The following is an 18,595-nucleotide window of genomic DNA, read 5'->3' on the forward strand; positions in this document are numbered from 1 at the left end:
ATAACCTACCAATACCTGGCAATCCAAGTAAGAAATGCACTGAAACAAATGAGCAATGCTTGCTCAACCAATGGCAATAGGAGCCCAGCTCAACTATCCATAAACATCAGTGTGGCATCCACCAATGCAAATCCATAATGCATCAAAATGGCATTTACTACATCACCAATGCATCACCTCAAGTGTGCAATCCTTTCGCAACAAAATCAAGCATTCACCACTTGCCAAATGTGCCAAAGTGACTTACTTTGGGCAAGATAACACGCTATCCTTGTTTTTGAATAGTGATATCTTTTCACCGAAAGACCAGATGCCAAAGCTGTAAACAGCAAAGTTGTAGCTGGTAGACAAATAGACAGTAGACTGCAACTTTTTGTGGTTTTGCAGAGGCTGTAACTCCTGCAGCTTATACCGGATCAACTTGTTTCAGACAAATCTCTATTAGATTTTTGTTAGCCACGTTGCAACACGTGGCAATCCCTCAAGATAAGGGATTGGGTAAACGTAACCTCGGTAGGATTAGCCCTGGTCAAATAAGTGGATAGCATTGGTTAATCTTAACTATGGTTTGGCCAAAGTTGTTCTAACCCAGGTGGAGTATACTTTGGGTTAGCTTTCTTGATAGGGTTGGTAAATTTTGTGCCACTTGGCATCCTCATCCACAGGTGCCACATCATAGCCCACATGGTAGAGCCCTTGCCACCTCAGACAAGAGCCACATCATCATCCGACACAATCAACATGCCATGTCAGTTGCATAGTTATTAGTGCTAGCTAGGCACCCTTGCCTCTCCATAGGCACATAGTGCACACAGCATGTGACACCATCTAGCCACATCATTATGTGCCACCTCATCATTTTGCGCTCTCTAGTGATCAAATCCTTCTGGGGGCTGTATCTTTTGATCCAAAGGGAATTTCGCAGCATTCCAAAAAACAAAATTGCTCGCCAACTCGTGCTTTACACATGTATTACCTCATATTTCACATCTACAATTTCCACAAGCCAGAATCATTGAATCCTCTTCATCATTGGAACCACCTCCTGATTCTTTGCGCCATACCTAGCACTTAAAATGAATAAAGATAAAATTCATTTGCTGCATTTTGTGATTCGACATATAGTCTAGCTATACAATCTAGCTATACACTAGCACTGCCATATAGGAGATCCAACTCCACCAAGCCATTGCCACATTACTTGATTAGTTCCCACCGGCATCAGTCCATACAGTTCTATCATCGGTTACACATTCACACATCTGACACCAGAATACTCTTGGCATTCGGCAGTTCATCACTCAATGTGACAATTGGTAGTGATCTTCCTCTTAGATTCAACATTCTTCTTGCATGAACACAATGTACAGTCACATTTGCTCACTATTTTGGGCATTGGTTCTTGCACACATACATTAGCCTTGTACAGCCTCTTGGCTACTCGTGACACTCAGTTGTCATTTTCATTTTACAGGCTTGATCCTTGGCATACATAGTTCTCACATGACTTGGTTTTGACCATTTAGCATAAGCCCCCCAGTGGGAGCTCTCATATAGTGTTCTCATGGGTAGACACCCTCGCTGGACAAGTAAGCCTCTTACATAGAGCACCAATCCACCTCTAGCATGGAGCTACTCACATCACACAGTTGATGATACACCAGTCATGACTTTGGATGAGATTCGTGAGTGGAAAGAGAACCTACTTCGACCATTCATTGCCACAAGGTATGTACCAATCTATAATGTAGACTCGAGCCTTGATAGATCAAATGCAGACGCAAATGCTTTAGATGTTAGCATGGATCAGCCCGTAGTTTTTGGTCATGCACATTTCTCACTAAGCCCTTAGCATGAGGCACATTCGGTAGTAAGCCCTTAGCATGAGGCAAATTTGATAGTAAGTCCTCAATACGAGGTAGTCCCATTGACATCAGCATAGTCTGATGATGCACAGCCATCATATTCATGCATGGATCTGACTTCATCCTTTGCCACAAATGCAGATACTCAGCAGGATCATGCAGTTATTTAGTAGGTAAGTCCTCAGTACAAGGGACTCGCATCTGGAGATTTATTCCATAGCACATCCAGCTCTTCAAGTGATTCCATTACAACATCCATCATTGATGCTTTCACCTCTGATACAGGGCACATCATCTTCTTGGACACAGTTTCCATGAGCAGTACAAATCAACAAACCACTCTTCAGGACATTCTAGCATCGGCTCAGTCATCATGCTGCATTTCACCCTTGGATCCAATTATCTCACCACCACCTTTTTTGATCAGCAGATCGTTCCTCAGCACAAGGATACCTATGCATCAATGCGGTCCTGCTCCAATGCAATGGACATTATCAAGTTTAGCCATAGTGCAACGTGGGGAGACTCAGTGTTTCATCATGCACTTATGGCTATTGTATAGAGTCCATACTTGATGCAGATCAGTGGTGGTTGGATCCGTGACTTTAGATCGGTCCCTTCATCAACATTTGGCACCCATATGCCTTAGGGACATCTTATGCATTTTCAGTTCTATTTCAAGCTTCTAGGTCTTTACACTGTTAGCTCCTTCTTAATGAGCCTTTGATAGATGCTACATCCCATGTTGATGGATGTTTAGCCATGCACACATCAGACTACCTCCAACTCATGATAGTTGAGCATACAGGTTTGGTAGGTTGCCATACCTTGTCATTTGTATAGGCCTCTTCATTAGCAGAGCAACGTATCATACCCGTGGTCTTCTCTTTCTTTGATGCCCCAGAAAGGAGACAATCAGCGATATTGCTTTCTTCCTCTTGAAGGAGAGGGAGCAAATGGCCCTTCCTTACAAAATCTTGAACATCTACATGTTAGTTTCATTAGTTTCATCTTGAACATGTTAGTTTCATTGGTTTCATCTTGTTCAAGGGAAAGCTCTGCTACCAATAAAACCTCTCAGTGCTCTCTTAAAGGAGAAGAAGAAAGATTGCATTGCATAACATTGTGGAATATTGATTTACTTCATAGATTTCAATGAATAAAAATTGGAAGGTACGGTCTTGCTTGAGAAAAGATGAACACGAGATTAAGGGACCAAGACGAAGCCCCACCTTATCTCCAAGCTCTTTATTACAATGAGATACTAGATCAAGGTGTTGAAGTAAATTTTATCAACACCTTCCAAATGTGAGACCGAATTAAGAAGGAATCAAACTATAGCATGAACTATGGACAAGATGTGAAATGAAGCTCAAGATTGAGCATTAAGCCTACATTCATAAATGCTGTCTCAAAAGATAGCCTAGCTAGAAATACTCAAGGCTCTAAGGCACTCCAATCATGAGGGAAGATGCATACAAAATTACCACTGCTTTTACACATCAATAATATTCAACCAATGCTTTGAAAATGAGATTTTGATTTAGCATAACTATGTGTTTCTAGCTCCCTGATGCAACGTTGAAACATATGTAGAAAACAATGCAAAGGCTACTACAGATTGCCTCTAAAATTGAGTATAGTGGTTGAGACGAGGTAGCATTGCATAAGGGGAAGCTGTATAAGCAGGATTGCATTAAGAGGAAGCTTTATAAACAGGATTGCATCAAGAAGCTGCAAATGGGTACTGTGGAAGACCTATCACAAGAGAGTGTGCCCGAACAAGAGGGAGAGTGTGCCTACTACTGCATGCGGGTAGGAGAGGGTGCCTACTACTGCAGGTGGGTAGGAGAGGGTGCCTACTAAAGTGGGAGAGCTACTACAAAAGGAGAGTGTGCACGAACAAGACAAAGTATGTGCGCACAATGAAGGGGTTGGGTCTCCTCTTATAGATGTGGGAGGGGTTACTTCAAGTGTGGCATTTCGGACCCAAGATGGCATGGAGGGTATGGAAAGGCCTTAGGTAGAATTAGAGTCTTTCCTGACCTCTAGAAGGTGATGGTAGCTCACTGGAATTTGATGGATTGCAGGGAGACTGAGTCCATACCACATCTCCTATGTTCTCTCACAAGCTACCATGTGTCCTATGCCATCTCACAAGCTACCACATGTCCTATGCCACATGTCTTGGCTATCACATCAACATGTCATGCCTACATGCAACATCAACATGCCACGTTCATTGGCTATAATTATGAACTAAGTTTTTTTCAACAAATCTTATTTGCCCAACTATTAAATTCAATTTAGGTGGTCAATACTAGTCAAATTTTACTTCTGTTACGCTAGGATTGGCCTTCTCACATAACCTATTAGGCCTATTTTGTTTGTCGTCTTGTATCTTTTTGACTCTTTCATGTTCACAAGGCTACATCAACGGCTATTGCAAACATTCTCTCTAATTGTTACTGGGTCGGTATGCATTCCATGTGTACTAGCATGTGTTGTAGTCTTTACGTTTCTCATACAAAGATATGTCTCAACTTGTGGGGCACTAATGCCCTTAACCCTTGCAATGGGGATCCACCGTCAAGCACTAGATCTAACCAACTAGTACCTAGCTGAACAGTAGGAAAACATTTGGCAAAATCCTAATGTAAAGAACTTGAGGTTTCAGAAGATAAAGATATGCAATAAATGGATTATCAAGCAAGTGGGTATGTATTTTGTGAAGAGAAGTGAAATTTTGAAACAGACATCACAAAGTATGTATTAAAAGGCAGTTGCTTAGGTGAAGGTTCTAATTTCCAAACACCGCCAAAGTCTTAGAATGGACATTATGGACAAACCATTCTAGATAAGATGCCTCTACGTTCATTATTGGTGGAAAAAAAGGTCTCCGGGAGAAGATCAATCTGCCAGAAACCTGCCTTAAGGTCTAATTTAGAAAACATAGTGGCACCGCGGATCTTCTTCGAGAGAAACTTCAAAGCAAAATGAAAAATAAAGCCAAGGCACTACATTGAGCAAAGTAATTTCAAGGCCCGTTTACTCATGAAGTAAGGTTGTGCGTGTGTGCGTGCGTGCGTGTGTGTGTGTGTGTGTGTGTGTAACAGTCCATACAGTTTTCTTGCCAGGAATTTTTTTTGAAAATCCATATAGTCAAAAAATCCGTACGATTTTGTCCGTACAGTCAGAAAATTCCGTACAGTTTTGTTCGTACAGTCCGGGAAGTCCGTACAGTTTGCTTGTCAGGGAAAATTTTTTTTTCATACTGTCAAAAATTCGTACGATTTCATCCGTACAGCTAGGAAAACACTGTATAGTTTTGTACCTGCTATGCTTTCCTCCTTGTAAAGCCTTGCTGCTTCCAAGTTTTTTCCTTAACTCGAATGGCGGATTATTCTATGAGAAAACCTTTCACAAAGACAAGTCGGTTTCCAACAAGAAACAAAAACAGGTGATGGATTCAGATGATTCCCTTCATGACTGTGCTGAGGCTCAGCTTGTTTATGAGGTTATGCATGAAGGGTTTGAAGACACCCGTAAAGGTTGGAAAGATCCACTTCCAACCACTAGCATTATGGTGGAAGTGGATGATATATTTGATCCAGTTAAGGAGTATGCAAAGCATGCCATTATAATTTTCTTCCCAGGACGGATGCCTGCTGCTGCAGATGTTGGGAATTGGTTGACTCAAACCCTAGGTGGTTCTTATGTCAAAAAAGTTCATTATGCAGCGAGGGGCTTTTTTGAGATCATCATGGCTGATGAGGAGCACCGTCAGGTTTTGCTGGAGCACTCTCCTCTTTTCTATAGCCTCCAGATGGTCCATGTTCTGCTTCGTCTCTCACCTGGGATTACCAGGCATTGATTCGGCATCGTTGCCCTGTTTGGGTAGAAGTTGTGGATTTTCCTTAATGCTTGTCTTCTCTTCTACCTAAAATTGCAGCTTCCCTCAATAAGGTGGTATGTCCACCATGACCCAATGGAAATTCGAATCGCTTCTGCATTTTATGGGATACATATCATCCCACTCCAGCTTCATATTCGGTCACTGTGAATAATGTTTCCATGGGGAGTGCCTTTTACAAACTCAAGTGGGGGCTATTTGCAGGTGCTTGCTTTGAATGCAAGTAATTTGGGCACATTGTTTCACAATACCCTTCTCGAGCTCCACGGATGCCAGTGCAAGCTGAAATGGTTCAGCCTTTGAATAAGAATGCAAATGCCTATTCTGTGGTAAAAAACAAAGGGGTCAAACAATTTTTCTCTGTTCAAGACAAAGGCAAAGCCCCGGCTGTCTCACATGGTAATGCTTCTTTTCCTGTGCCTTTGTCCTCTCCACCTCAGGGGAAGGGGGAAAATTTTTTGACTGATGGATGGCAAACTCCTTGCAAAGTGATCTCCCCCAGGCGACCTTTGCCTTCTTGGACTTGGAGTGGTGCATCCTCTCATGGGAAAACACCTGCTGAAAACTCTGGTGTTGGCTTGACCTGGGTTGCTGTGACTGCAAATCGGACCTTGTTTCCTAAAGAAGAATTTGCTGCACTTTTGTCCTCTCCTTAGGCTGATGCTTCATCCCAGGGCAGAGGCCCAGACATTGAGGTGGAAATACAGACGTAGACAACCCATTAGTTGCTGTACATACCTGTCCCATAACTATAAATATGCTTGATCATCTGAAGTGTGTTACTCTCAATGTATAGGGAATGTGTGATGGTCGCAAATAGAAACAGGTCTGGATGTATATCAGGCAATTAGAGCCTGATATAATTGCTTTGCAAGAGCATAATCAGCATATGTATGCTAGTCAAATAGGCCATTTTGCTGGTTATGATATCTTCTATGCTGGAGAGCACTCCTTTTCTGGTGTGGCCTTTTTGGTAAAGCACGACCTTCAACCTGTTGTGGCTCTCAATGATCGCCATGGTAGATGGATTATTGTTCAATGCCTTGTTCAAGGGGAAATTTTTGAATTTGCATCGGTTTATGCCCCCCAGTCTTCTCGTGATAGAGCTTTGATTTGGGCTGCCATGCATACTTATCCATGGCAACAACACGCCTTCATTTGTGGTGACTTTAATAATGCCCCTCAATCGGGTGACAACACCTCGGGCCACACTCATATGTTGGCTTTTGAAACACAGGCATGGTATGATTTTTTGTTTCAGTTGTGCCTGGTTGATCTTTGGAAGGAATTACAGCCCATGCTTCCGGGTAATACCTTTCAACATAATGCTCAATCTTCTTATCGGGCACGCTTGGACAGATGGTATCAGATTGATCCACAGCATTGTGATGCCTTTACTTGTCAAATTTGGGTTGATCATGCTTTCACACATTCGGATCATGCTCCTCTTTGGTTGAGGCTTTCCTTACATGAATTTCCCACTAACAGATTGCCTTGCCAAAGGCTTTTGCTGATTAATGATAGTTATCTGGAGCATGCTGACTTTAAAGCCTTGGTCTCTGATGCTATTCAGCCTCTCTCGCGTCAGATACACATTGGTTTGGATTATGCCTGGCAGGCTTTTGTTGCTCGGATGCAAGCAGTTATTCGATATTATGGCAAATCCTATATGCAAGCCACAAGGGAGACTGTAGCTTGCTCATCTTTGCCCTTTGTCTTTAGAGGAAAGCATGCTCTTATGTCAGGCTCAATTCTCTCTTCAATCTAATGATCGCAGAAAGCTTGCTAAATGGGAAACTCGATCCAGACAACGGGCATTTTTGGATAAAGGCTGCTCTTCCAAGCAATTTTTTAAGAGTTTACACTACAAAAGACAAGCTGCCAATATCTGTCGGATCCGGATGCTTGATGGTTCTTGGTCAACATCTCGTTCAGAGCTTGCTGATTTATGTGTGCAGCACTTCTCCACTCATTTTGGGCATCTGGATACTCTTTCTCCTCGGGTCGTGTCTGCACGTCAGCTTCTTTTGCAGCAGGTTCATCCAATTCTGTCTGATGCTCAGGCTTTGGAACTTGAACATCCCTTCACTGAAGGGGAATTGTCTGATGCACTGAGATCCTGTGGCAGATGGAAATCTCCAGGATGGGATGGTCTCACTGTTGAATTTTTTCTTGCATTCTGGGATCTTCTTAAATTTACCTTGCTGCAAATGGTAAATACAGCATGGCAAAATCAGCAGATGCCTTTGTCATGGAATAAGGGTCTTCTCAAGCTGATTCCAAAAAAGCAGCTATGTGATTCACTGGGTGATTGGAGGCCAATCACACTCATGCCAGTCATTTACAAGATCATTGCCAAAATGGTAGTTGATCGGATTAAAGGTTATTTGCATGATGGGTTGCATCCCTCCCAATATGGCTTTGTTCCACGTCGCCATATCACAGATAACATTGCCAATGCTTATATTGGGATTGAATATGCCAAATACACGCAGCAGGATGTTCTACTCTTGTAGGTAGATATTGCAAAAGCCTTTGACACAGTTCAATGGGATTTCATCTCGCAAACTATGCGAGCTTTGGGGTTTGGACAAAAAATGCAACAGGTTATTTACTGGCTTTACAGAGATAGCAATGCGGCTTGCATTATCTCTAGGGATATCTCTGATGAGTGAACTCTTCGTTGTTCGGTCCGCCAGGGATGCCCTCTCATTGCTTTACTGTATGCCATTGCTACTCATCCTATGCTACAATATATTGATCATCTTGTGGCTACAGGATCACTTCATGGCTTGGAATTAGATGCTAATCGCAACATGGTTGCTCAAGCTTATGCTGATGATTCTTTCTTTACCCCGAAGAATACGCCCCATGATCTTGATGCCTTGATGCAAGTCCTCTCTATTTATGGTTTGGCAATTGGTCTTCATGTTAATTTTCAGAAGTCTAAGCTGCTTCCTTTGCATTCCAAAGTCTGGCATAGTCTATTATGGCTCGGGGATATCATTCCACCCACTCAGTTTGTTCGTCATCTTGATTACCCTTTGGGGTGGGAACTCACTCGCCGACAACAAACTGATTGGGTTTTCGCTAAGCTTCGAAAAAAGCTTGAACTTGGCCTTTGCACGTTCGTCTTTGAATAGTGCAGTCCATCCTTGTGGCATATATTCAATTTTACTTGCCATTGATCATGTTCACTAAGACAGATTTTACATATTTCATGTCTGTCTTTATGGAACTCTTATGGCGATCCAAACATGGCAAAAAAAGTCTCAGGCTGCTTTCGATGCATCACATTTGTTCTCCCAAGATGCTTGGTGGATTGAACATCACGGATATTCATGTGCATATTCTTGCCCACAGAGAAAAAATGTTGCCGCAATTTCTGCAAGGTGATCAGCCTTGGACTCTTATGATTAGGACTCCGGTCACTCATATCAGTATTTTTGCGTTTGGTCATTGGCAACTCGATCACTAGGATTTCTTTTTTGGCTGCACTGATGGCACTTTGCCTGGATGCCCTTTTGTCTCCCACTTGCTTCTTGACTAGAAACATGTTCTTTCTCATCTGAAATGGAATGGATGGCAATCTTTGCTTGAAAATTCTTTGAGAGTTGAAAGCATTCACTAGTCGAAAGTCTTTCAACCTCCCTTGGCTTTACAGGAACCTCGACGTTTCTACTTTGTCTCGTTTAAAGGCATCATCTCGATTGCTGATGTTATAGATGATGCTAATACTATGCTCCCCTTTTCTCTAACAGCTACTACATATGGATTGGGCTCTCATTATCGTCCTTTGTGGCGACAAATTACTTCTATGCTGTCGCCCTTTGTTTCGATTCCTCCTTTGGAACTCCAGGACCGACTGGAAGATTGGACTTTGACTTCTCCAAGGTCCTCTTCTCATCCTTTGAGGCTATCTCAGATTACTGTACCTGCATTATATAAAATCCTTTTGCCTCAACCTTGGGTTTCAGAGAGAGGTGATTCTGTTTGGCGAATGCATCGCCCAGCCAAGTGGTGGAGAAAAAGATTACAGCAACTTTGAACCTATAAAGTACCGCTTCGGCAACAAGTTTTCTTTTGGCGAGTTCTTTTGGGAGTGTTTCCATCTGGACAGCTATTAGCTCATCGACACATTGCTCCTGTACTTTGCCATAGATGTTCTACTTCTTCGGAGACTGTGCCTCACTTGTTTTGGCATTGTCCGTGCTCTCGTGAGTTTTTTTATCTGCTTCGACAGCACCTGCGAGCGAGATTCCCATCTGTTCCGTTTGGGAAGTTCTTCTGGCTATTTGGGTTTCATCCAACCAGACCGGAGTTTCATCTTTTCTTCGTTTGGGTTCGCTACTGGGCACTATGGACTTTATGGACATATAGGAATTGTAAAGTCTTTGGTGATCCTACTTTCTCTCTGTTTGGCTTTTTTAGGCGTTCTCTGCAACAATCTTTCTTTGATTGCTTGCAAACCCGCTGCATAGATCATGAGGTCTTTTTGGCATATACTGAAATTTTCAGTTGATGTAATTGTAGAACCTTTCTTTGAGGTTGCTACTCATATAATATAATCAATCAATGATTTCACCAAAAAAAAGTGTGTGTGTGTGTGTGTGAGAGAGAGAGAGAGAGAGAGAGAGAGAGAGAGAGGGATTAGCCTGCAAAACATAAGACCCACATGGCCTAAAAGGAAGGCCAATAATACCCATAATGTGGCATTACAGGAAACCTTTGTTTTTTGCATTTATCTAAATGGTTCTCTTGCCAATGCTGTAGGACCTTCCACATCTCTTATATCTGATTATATATAAAGGCCCAACTTGCCAATGCATGCTAGTGTACAGGCTGCAAGAGACATAAGCTGGGAAATGCTAGTGTACAGGCTGCAAGAGACGTAAGCTCATCTAATCAACCTGCACAAAATCTCACCAAACCGGCAGAAGGATTTCTCAAATGAAACAACAGGATATTTTGATGTTTCCTTGAAAGAGGATCAAAAGAAAGTCTTCCAGAAAAGCGAGTAACTGCTTAAAAAATGAACCATGTAGCCTCACATAACCGATCACCAGCTTGAATCGTACAATATTTCACATGCTGCCCCAAAAAAGCAAGTCAAACGAAAAATACAATCCTCAATAATGACCTGCATAATTAAAAGTTGGTTAACTGACATAAGAAACTGTATTGGTGTTCCAGTCAGCCTGAATCTTACAATTGCGATCTTACCAACCGTTCAATAACATACAGATGAGTTGCGAACACTCAATCTAAAAATTTCTCCATTGGGCTTCATCATTAGGTTTCAGGCAACATATGTAAAATATCTAATAAGGCCGGCGACTCATAGCCCCACTAAGATGATGCCATCTGACAGGACCAACACTCCCTGGCATCATATTGTCCTCTATCAGAGGCTGAGAGTAGTCTTTGTGATGAGGCGCCTGCTCTCTCTGTTGTATTTCCACCTTGATGCGTCTTCCTAGAATGAACATACCATTAACTGCAGCAAGAGCTGCTTCGGCAGCTTGACGATTTTCCATGGAGACAAAGCCTGCATCCAATAAAATTTATCAGTTGCTATAGATTATCTTCTTCTTTATGCAATAAAGACAATAAAAAACAATTCTTTATTCCTTTTGAAATAGGCAGTAGCGAAGGACCAAATGACCACTGCACTGCCATTGCGTTGTAAAAGAAAGACAAAAGAGGCATGCTGCTTCCCTCCAAGTAGAATGACAGGACTCAAAGTTGTCCTGTGTGAACAAAGTGCATAAATTCCAGTTTTCAAGCCCTTTCCTAAAACAACCCTGCCCAATTTGACAATTACTTTCTTGTTTGTAAACTGTTGAGGCAATCTGAAGTTACCTCTACATTATTTCTGCATTATTCAACTTTACCACAAGTTTGCATGCATAAAATCAAGGCATGAATGGCGGCAAGAGTGACACCCTGAGGCATAGTCTGTGATGTGAACTCCTAGAACAGTCCGCCACAAATGCAATCGTTTTCTTCCCCTATAATCAAGGTAAATGAGGAATGCGATACTCCAGACCAATGGTCTATACATTTGAGGAATGCGATACTCCAGGCCAATGGTGTATACATTTGAGAATCTAACCCAATCGGACGTTCCTAGGATTGCAAATAGGGGGGACGGACACCAGCTCTCAAACCACCCCTCCTGTTTCCTTCTCCACCTACGTTCTGCAGTCGTGCACCCTTTGTTCTTCAGCTTTGCTTAGTGCTCTGTTTCACGGCCCCCCATATGCCCATTCTGGACTTCTGGGCTTTCCACCTCAACATGATGGGAGCTCTTAGTGCCGACCAGCCCACCATGGGGTCTTGTCCTCCACCCCATACTGTTTGTAGAGTGGCTCATAAAAGAGCATTAGGCTGAGTACAACTCTTGAATGTTCTGGAAGCCCTGAGGCCATAACCTCAACAGTTCCGGAATAAGACAGGCTGTGTCTTCCTCCACCTTTAATTCCCAATTAAGAGAAAGAAACACTTGTCCAATGATCACTTGTACCGATACTTGAGCGCATCAGGTTCTAAAGACTTCTCATTTATGAGTAGTGTTTCCCTTAAAACAAATCCGAGAAAACAATCCACTATTCTCCTGCATTGCCATACAAGGGTTTGATCTTCATAAGGCAAACTTTATCAATATAAAAGAGATACTTAACCTTATACATTTCTCGGAGCCTTTCTTTGTCTTCTTTTCTTGAGAGACCCCTCGAGTCTTCTCTCAGATTTGCAGATATACTGTTTCCGAGTACTGTGAACCTCTTCTTGGGATTGACATATAACTGTGCCATTAATGGAATAAAACCATATTCATGACTTCAACTTAGAACGTACTACCCTCAAGTGGGTCTTGTCTTGAAATCTCCAAGGTGCTTGTTCTCTCTTATATCAGAACTCTTCAAGCTATGCTTGAATCATATAAACTAGGAGCTTTGGAGTTAACTGAGAGACCAAAATATTTTTTGGGTGCTTAATAGGACCACGGATCATATGAGGTCCAACTGTGTATTTCTCAATATCCATGAAAGATATCCATATTCCTTTGCACTAAGAAGACAGCAACTGTGTAATCTTGATTCAATAGCAGAAACTGGTTCCATAATGGAGACATCATAACTTAGATCTTCCAGCGCTTGAGATAATATAACTCAGAACAAATACCTGTGTGAAAACTGATTTCACACCTTCTTAACTGAAGTCTTGGCCTCGCCATAAAACTTCCCAAATCATACTTCAACTATTAATATTCTCCTATATTCATAATGGACATGCAACTTTACCGGTCACAAAAATTAATTCCATAGCTCTATATTTCTTCGGCATATGTTCTTGTTATGTCCAATACTTGGATGAAGAATGCTTCAAAATGCATGGGAGTATAACTGTGATATCTAATCAAACCAAGTGTGTATACTGACTTTCTTTTCTTGAAATAGACAAAGAGAAACAACACACTTTTTTTCCTTGTATGTAGTACAAGGGTTATATCTCAATCTTAATAAACACCAAAGAAAACACTCAGCTTTAGATGCTCAGCAACATCTCTGAAACCACTCATCGAATGACAAGCCAAAATACTTTGGTCTCTTAGCACTTTTGCTTAGGATCTTTGAAGAAAAACATAAGATCTTGCATGAGTGACCATAGAAAACTTTGAATATGTTTCTTGTGTTTCCCTAAATAACAAAAGGGGGAAACCGATGTCCAACGTCCAGGTCAGTCCCATCCAGGAATTCTTTAAAACCATAGTACTGTATAGCTTTGACATATACATATCTGGATCAAACCGTATATCAACAGCACTAAAACCCGACTCTATATGAAATCAAAACTTGCATTACTTAGCTGCATTGTGATTGGAAAGGATCCAGAGTCACAACTCTCGTACTTTCTAAGGCCACTTTTTAAAGCCTTTCTAGAACCCCGTGGGGCCTTCTTTAATGGTGTCATCTCCCTGGGGCTTTTTGGCCTTGTGGGACTTGCCTTTTGGCACTTGCTCCATCATTTGCGAGCTCTTTTGCACTTTTTCAAGTCAATACTTTAACCATTAAAGGTTAGCGAAATGCATGCATTCCTAGTTCTTGGACTAATCCTAGTCACTTGTGGGCGTCCCCACAGTTCTCTTTTACCAATGCAAAGCAAAAGTAAAAACAATCAAACTTATTCTAGTTAACCAAAGTCAACTTTCTTTGACCATAGTCAATTTGATAAAGACCCCCTAATATTTCTTGGGAGAAATACTGATCGGTGACACCAACGACCCAATTAAACGGATTGGATAACTTTCACTCACAGCCATGGATGGTTCAGATTTTTGCATCCATGATGTTTTGTATGTCCTTGGGATTGCATAGAATTTACTATCTTTCACTTCTTTCTCTCGAAGAGGTTACCAGGTCATCTTTGAGAATGACTGATGTACCATCCATGACAGAGAGAGACTATGCCTTGGTTTTCACAGGTACATTATATCACGGGTGATTTCAGCTTGATGCATATGAGAAAAGAGCATGTTCATCTTCTGTGGTTTCTACCTCTGCCATGCAAAATGCAGAGGTATGGCATGCCAGGTTTGGGCATGTAAACTATGGTTGATGCCTTGCCTTGTTTGGAGACCCCTCCAAACAATACATGTGAGGGATGTATATTGGGTAAAATGCATCATTTTATCTTTCCCAAGGATGGTGCAGTCTAGGCTATACGTAAATTACAGCTCACCCATACTAATGTTTGTGGACCCATGCGCACTCTGTCTCTTGGAGGTCATTATGTTACATTCATACATGACTTCACATGTTTTACTTGGGTCTTTGCTCTTAAGCAAACGTCCAAAGTTTGCAATGTGGTCAAACACTTTGTCACTTGGTTGAAAATCAATATGAAGGCCAGTTGAAAACCTTCCGTTCAGATCGAGGGGGGGAACATCTATCCAAGACATTGCAACCATTTTTTGTTAAGAAGGGCAGCTTATGTGAGATATACCCCTCAACAAAATGGAAAGGGTGAAAGGAAAAATCGGTCACTTTCAGAGATGGCGTGATGTATGCTAAAAGCAAAAGGGTTGCCACACAAATGTTGGATGAAAGTTATCTTGTGCTCGGATCATATTCTGAAAAGGTGTCCCATGAAGGTTCTTAAGGTCAAGACACCTTATCAAGCATGGTTTGGTCATAGGCCTGATGTGGGCTATTTCAATACATTTTGTTGTGTAGCATATGGACATGTGCCTCAAGAATTGTATGGCAAACTTGATGACAAGGCAGAAAAGTGCATCTTTGTTGGTTACAATATATAAGGTGCAGCATCAAAGAAAATGGGCAGCAGTCTATTAGAGGGTTTAGAAGGACCTTAATTTCTATCAAAACCAGCAAAGGAAAGATCTGCATTTTTAGCAAATATAACATGATAACCTTCTTGGTCATGGGATTATCAAGTATATACCCATTGCTTTCGCGGTGATGACTCAGTGCTTGGCCTATGGCTGAGCCCGTTTCTCAGGAAGAAATTGATGATGCCATTGCATGTGAAAGTACAGCAGTGCACGAAGGAAGATCAGTACCTTGTTGGCTGCTCCACACTCTTGAGAACAACAAGCTTCTGCAGCACTTCCTAGCTGTACACGGAGTGGCACTAGAGACATTGAGGATGCCCATTTCTATGAGTCTTCTTGGGTCAGCAGCATACTTGAGGCTAGATGAGCCTGACAGTTTTGATGATGCACAAGACAAGGTGCATTGGATGGAAGCAATGTAGGCAGAGATTGACTCCATCAAGAAAACCATGCATGGAAGTTGGTGAACTTGCCTGCCGGTAAGAAGGCAATTGGCACGAAGTGGGTGTACAAGCTCAAAAGAAAATCACATGGTTCCATAGACAGGTACAAAGCTCGCCTCGTGGCAAAGGGCTATGCACAACATAAAGGCATATATTATGATGAAGCCTTTGTCCCCACTTTAGGTGTGTGGTTGCATTGGCCGCACTTCATGGATGGAAGATCCATCAGCAGGACATCAAAATTGCATTCTTGAATGGGCACCTTCAGGAGGAGGTCTATGTCTCCCAGCACATTGGGTTTGTGGAGCCTAGAAAGGAAGCCAAAGTATGCAAGCTGTGACAGGCCTTGTATGGTTTGAAGCAAGCTCCTTAGCTTGGTATGCAAAGATATGTGCCTTTTTGACCAGCCAGGGAATTCATAACAGTCCACATGAAAGCACCCTTTATGTCAAGAAAGGAGGGGGGAATTTGCTCATCATTGGTCTCTATGTCGATGACATGCTGCTCACTGGTACTAATGCTGCAAAATTTACAGATTTTAAGACTGGCCAAAGAATTACAGCAGATGTTTGAGATGTTAGATTTGGGGTTGCTTCAATCTATTTGGGCAACCAGTTTATACAGGACGATAGATGTAACCGGCCTTCAGGAATCTAAAGGGCAGTACTCCTCGTCTACTCAATCATAAACCTCATAAATAGCCACAATGCAAGCTTCAATCACTTAACAATACTTAGAAATAAATTTCAACAACAACGGGGAGGCTAGAATCATAGTCACAAGAAACATTTCGTCTGTTTCGCCGTTTCGACAGGTTTTGTTTCGTTTCGTTTCGTTTCGTGTTGTCAGACGAAACGGATAGGTTTCGAATTGATACTTAATATATACCCTTATAGGTACAAAAAGATAGGTTATATTTAAGTTAGAGTGAACAAAGAGAAATATAAAGTCAAGATACTAAAAGGAAATTCAAAACATAAACACCTTGGATTCTAGAAAAAACGGGGCAAAAACGTTTATTTTGATTTGGGCAAAACAAAGGTTTTGTTGAGAGCGTTTTGTCCTATTTCGAAACGTTTCGTCTGTTTCGCATTTCGAGGTTTTGAAGAGGATGAAATGGGTTTTCATGTGACTATGGCTAGAATGCCCCTGCTCAGTGAAAACAGTTCACAATACATTGACTGGCCCCAAATGCCTTGGCGCCCCTTTCGGTATTTATTTAATACTTCTGAATAGAAATGCTTTACACCAAGGGCTCACCCTTGTATTGTTCCTCGTTGCAAATCCTCTAACTATCTTCTGGGCATATATTCCACAGTGCACTACTAGCAAGGCAATCTTAGGCATCCACTTTTGACCTGACCCAATTGAAAGGCATCCAATCATCCAAACCACTAGCAAATTGTGCTCAAAGCAGCCTCAAGGCTTGCACATGCATCACACTGGCGCTCCGTCCTTTCCCTAGGCACACCCTTTGCTTCTGAGTGCTTGCTTAACCCTATGGGGACTAGTAAGAACTCCAAACACAAGACAATACACTGCAGCTAACTTCAAAATAGGAAATAACAAACATAAGGAAGACAATAACCAAATACCCGTTGTCCGTGGCAGAGGGGCGAGCTCAGTCTTCGCACCTATTCCCTAGCCAGACTCCCAACAGGGTGCAGGTGTCTTCTAGCCTCCAGGAGAAGAGAGAAAGAATACATAGAAGGCGTAAGGAAGGCAAGAAAAGAGCTGCAAAGGCTATGGTCCACAAATCTATCCCGAAGTGTTTGCCTCGGGATACGTGCCAGCCTCCAATGCGTGCTAAAAATCCATCGAAGTACATGTCTGCCTCATAACACTGGCCAGAAGTCCGTACAGTAGCCGTACAAGCCTCGTACAACAATAAATGCTCCTCCAGGTTTGCACGCCAACAGTTAGTACAATAATCAATGCATCTCGAGAGTTGCACAAGAAGTTCGTACAACTGTACAGACTGTCAATACAACATGTATGACAGGCGTACAATTGCCTAGGAATGCGTGCCTACAGTCTTGGCCCGAGTGCAGCAGCAGAACTGTAGCTAGCAACAAGAAGCGTGTACAAGAGCAGAAAATGCTGACAGGGAGAGTAAGAACATGTAACGAAAATCAGCTGCAAGAGCTTCTGCAGACTGAGGATGCTACAGGAGGGTGAGGGAGAGAGATGGTAGGTTGAGGAGAGCACATGCATTTGCATGCATGCCACTTGGCCCTTCATTAAAGTCCTAACCACCATACCAAGGACAATGTTGGTTGTCCTTGGACCCAACTTTATAACCCCTCTTAAATGCCTATGCCTTGCTCCTAACCCCTAGTGGGTGCACTTAGAAATTGCCACTAGGGAGTCCAGCAACAAACTTTGCTTTCATAGGCTGCGAGAACTTTCTAAACTTCTTAGGAGATTCCAGCTTGCTACCCTTTGACTTCGGTGCCTCTTGTTGGCTACCTCTGAACCCAGAAACCTTCCCCTGCATGAGTGCATAAGCCGTAGTGGCATTCTCAATCAACTGGGACATGTTGGAGACCTTTGTCTTAGTAGTCCCGAGTCTCCCTTTGCAGCCCACAGCAATACCTTTCAATTTGCTCAGACAGCAGTACATGCCTGTAAGAATTCACTAGCAACAAGGTTTCCCAAAATGTCTTATTGTAGTTTTCCAAATTTTTGCAATTCGCCGCATCTAGCTTGTACCAAGCGGTCATGATATCTACCTCAAAAGTGGTAGTTAACCATGCGGCTGAGAACACATGTATGAATTCAACCCATGTGGTAAGGTGCTTTGCCCTGCAAAAGTAAATTGGTCCACCATTGGAGTGCATTTTGCTTCAAGAAGGTGGCTGCCTTTCGAGCTTTGGAAGACTCCGTGAAGTGTCCACCTGAATAGGCAGCATCAAATTGTTGCACAAAAGTCAAAGCCTTCAATCTATCCTGCATCCCATTGAAGGTTTCAAACTTCACACCTGCCCCTCCCTCCTTATAATTCTTCAGCTTGCCTTTG

General features: G+C 42.3%; 1 protein-coding gene across 1 annotated transcript in view; it reads right to left on the minus strand.

Moving 5' to 3' along the window:
* Positions 1–10,678: 10,678 nt before the first annotated feature.
* Positions 10,679–18,595, minus strand: part of LOC147883463 (uncharacterized) — a gene marked incomplete at its 5' end in the record, with an annotated part of 44,846 nt that continues 36,929 nt past the window's right edge. Inside the window, one exon of the mRNA XM_087399568.1 lies at positions 10,679–11,326. Coding sequence (XP_087255694.1) covers positions 11,100–11,326 — 227 coding nt within the window. The remainder of the gene's footprint in view (positions 11,327–18,595) is intronic.

The sequence above is a fragment of the Dipteris shenzhenensis genome, chromosome 28, assembly GCF_047967505.1.
Source record: "Dipteris shenzhenensis isolate YYH24624 ecotype China chromosome 28, Dip_SZ_1.0, whole genome shotgun sequence".
NCBI lineage: Eukaryota > Viridiplantae > Streptophyta > Polypodiopsida > Gleicheniales > Dipteridaceae > Dipteris > Dipteris shenzhenensis.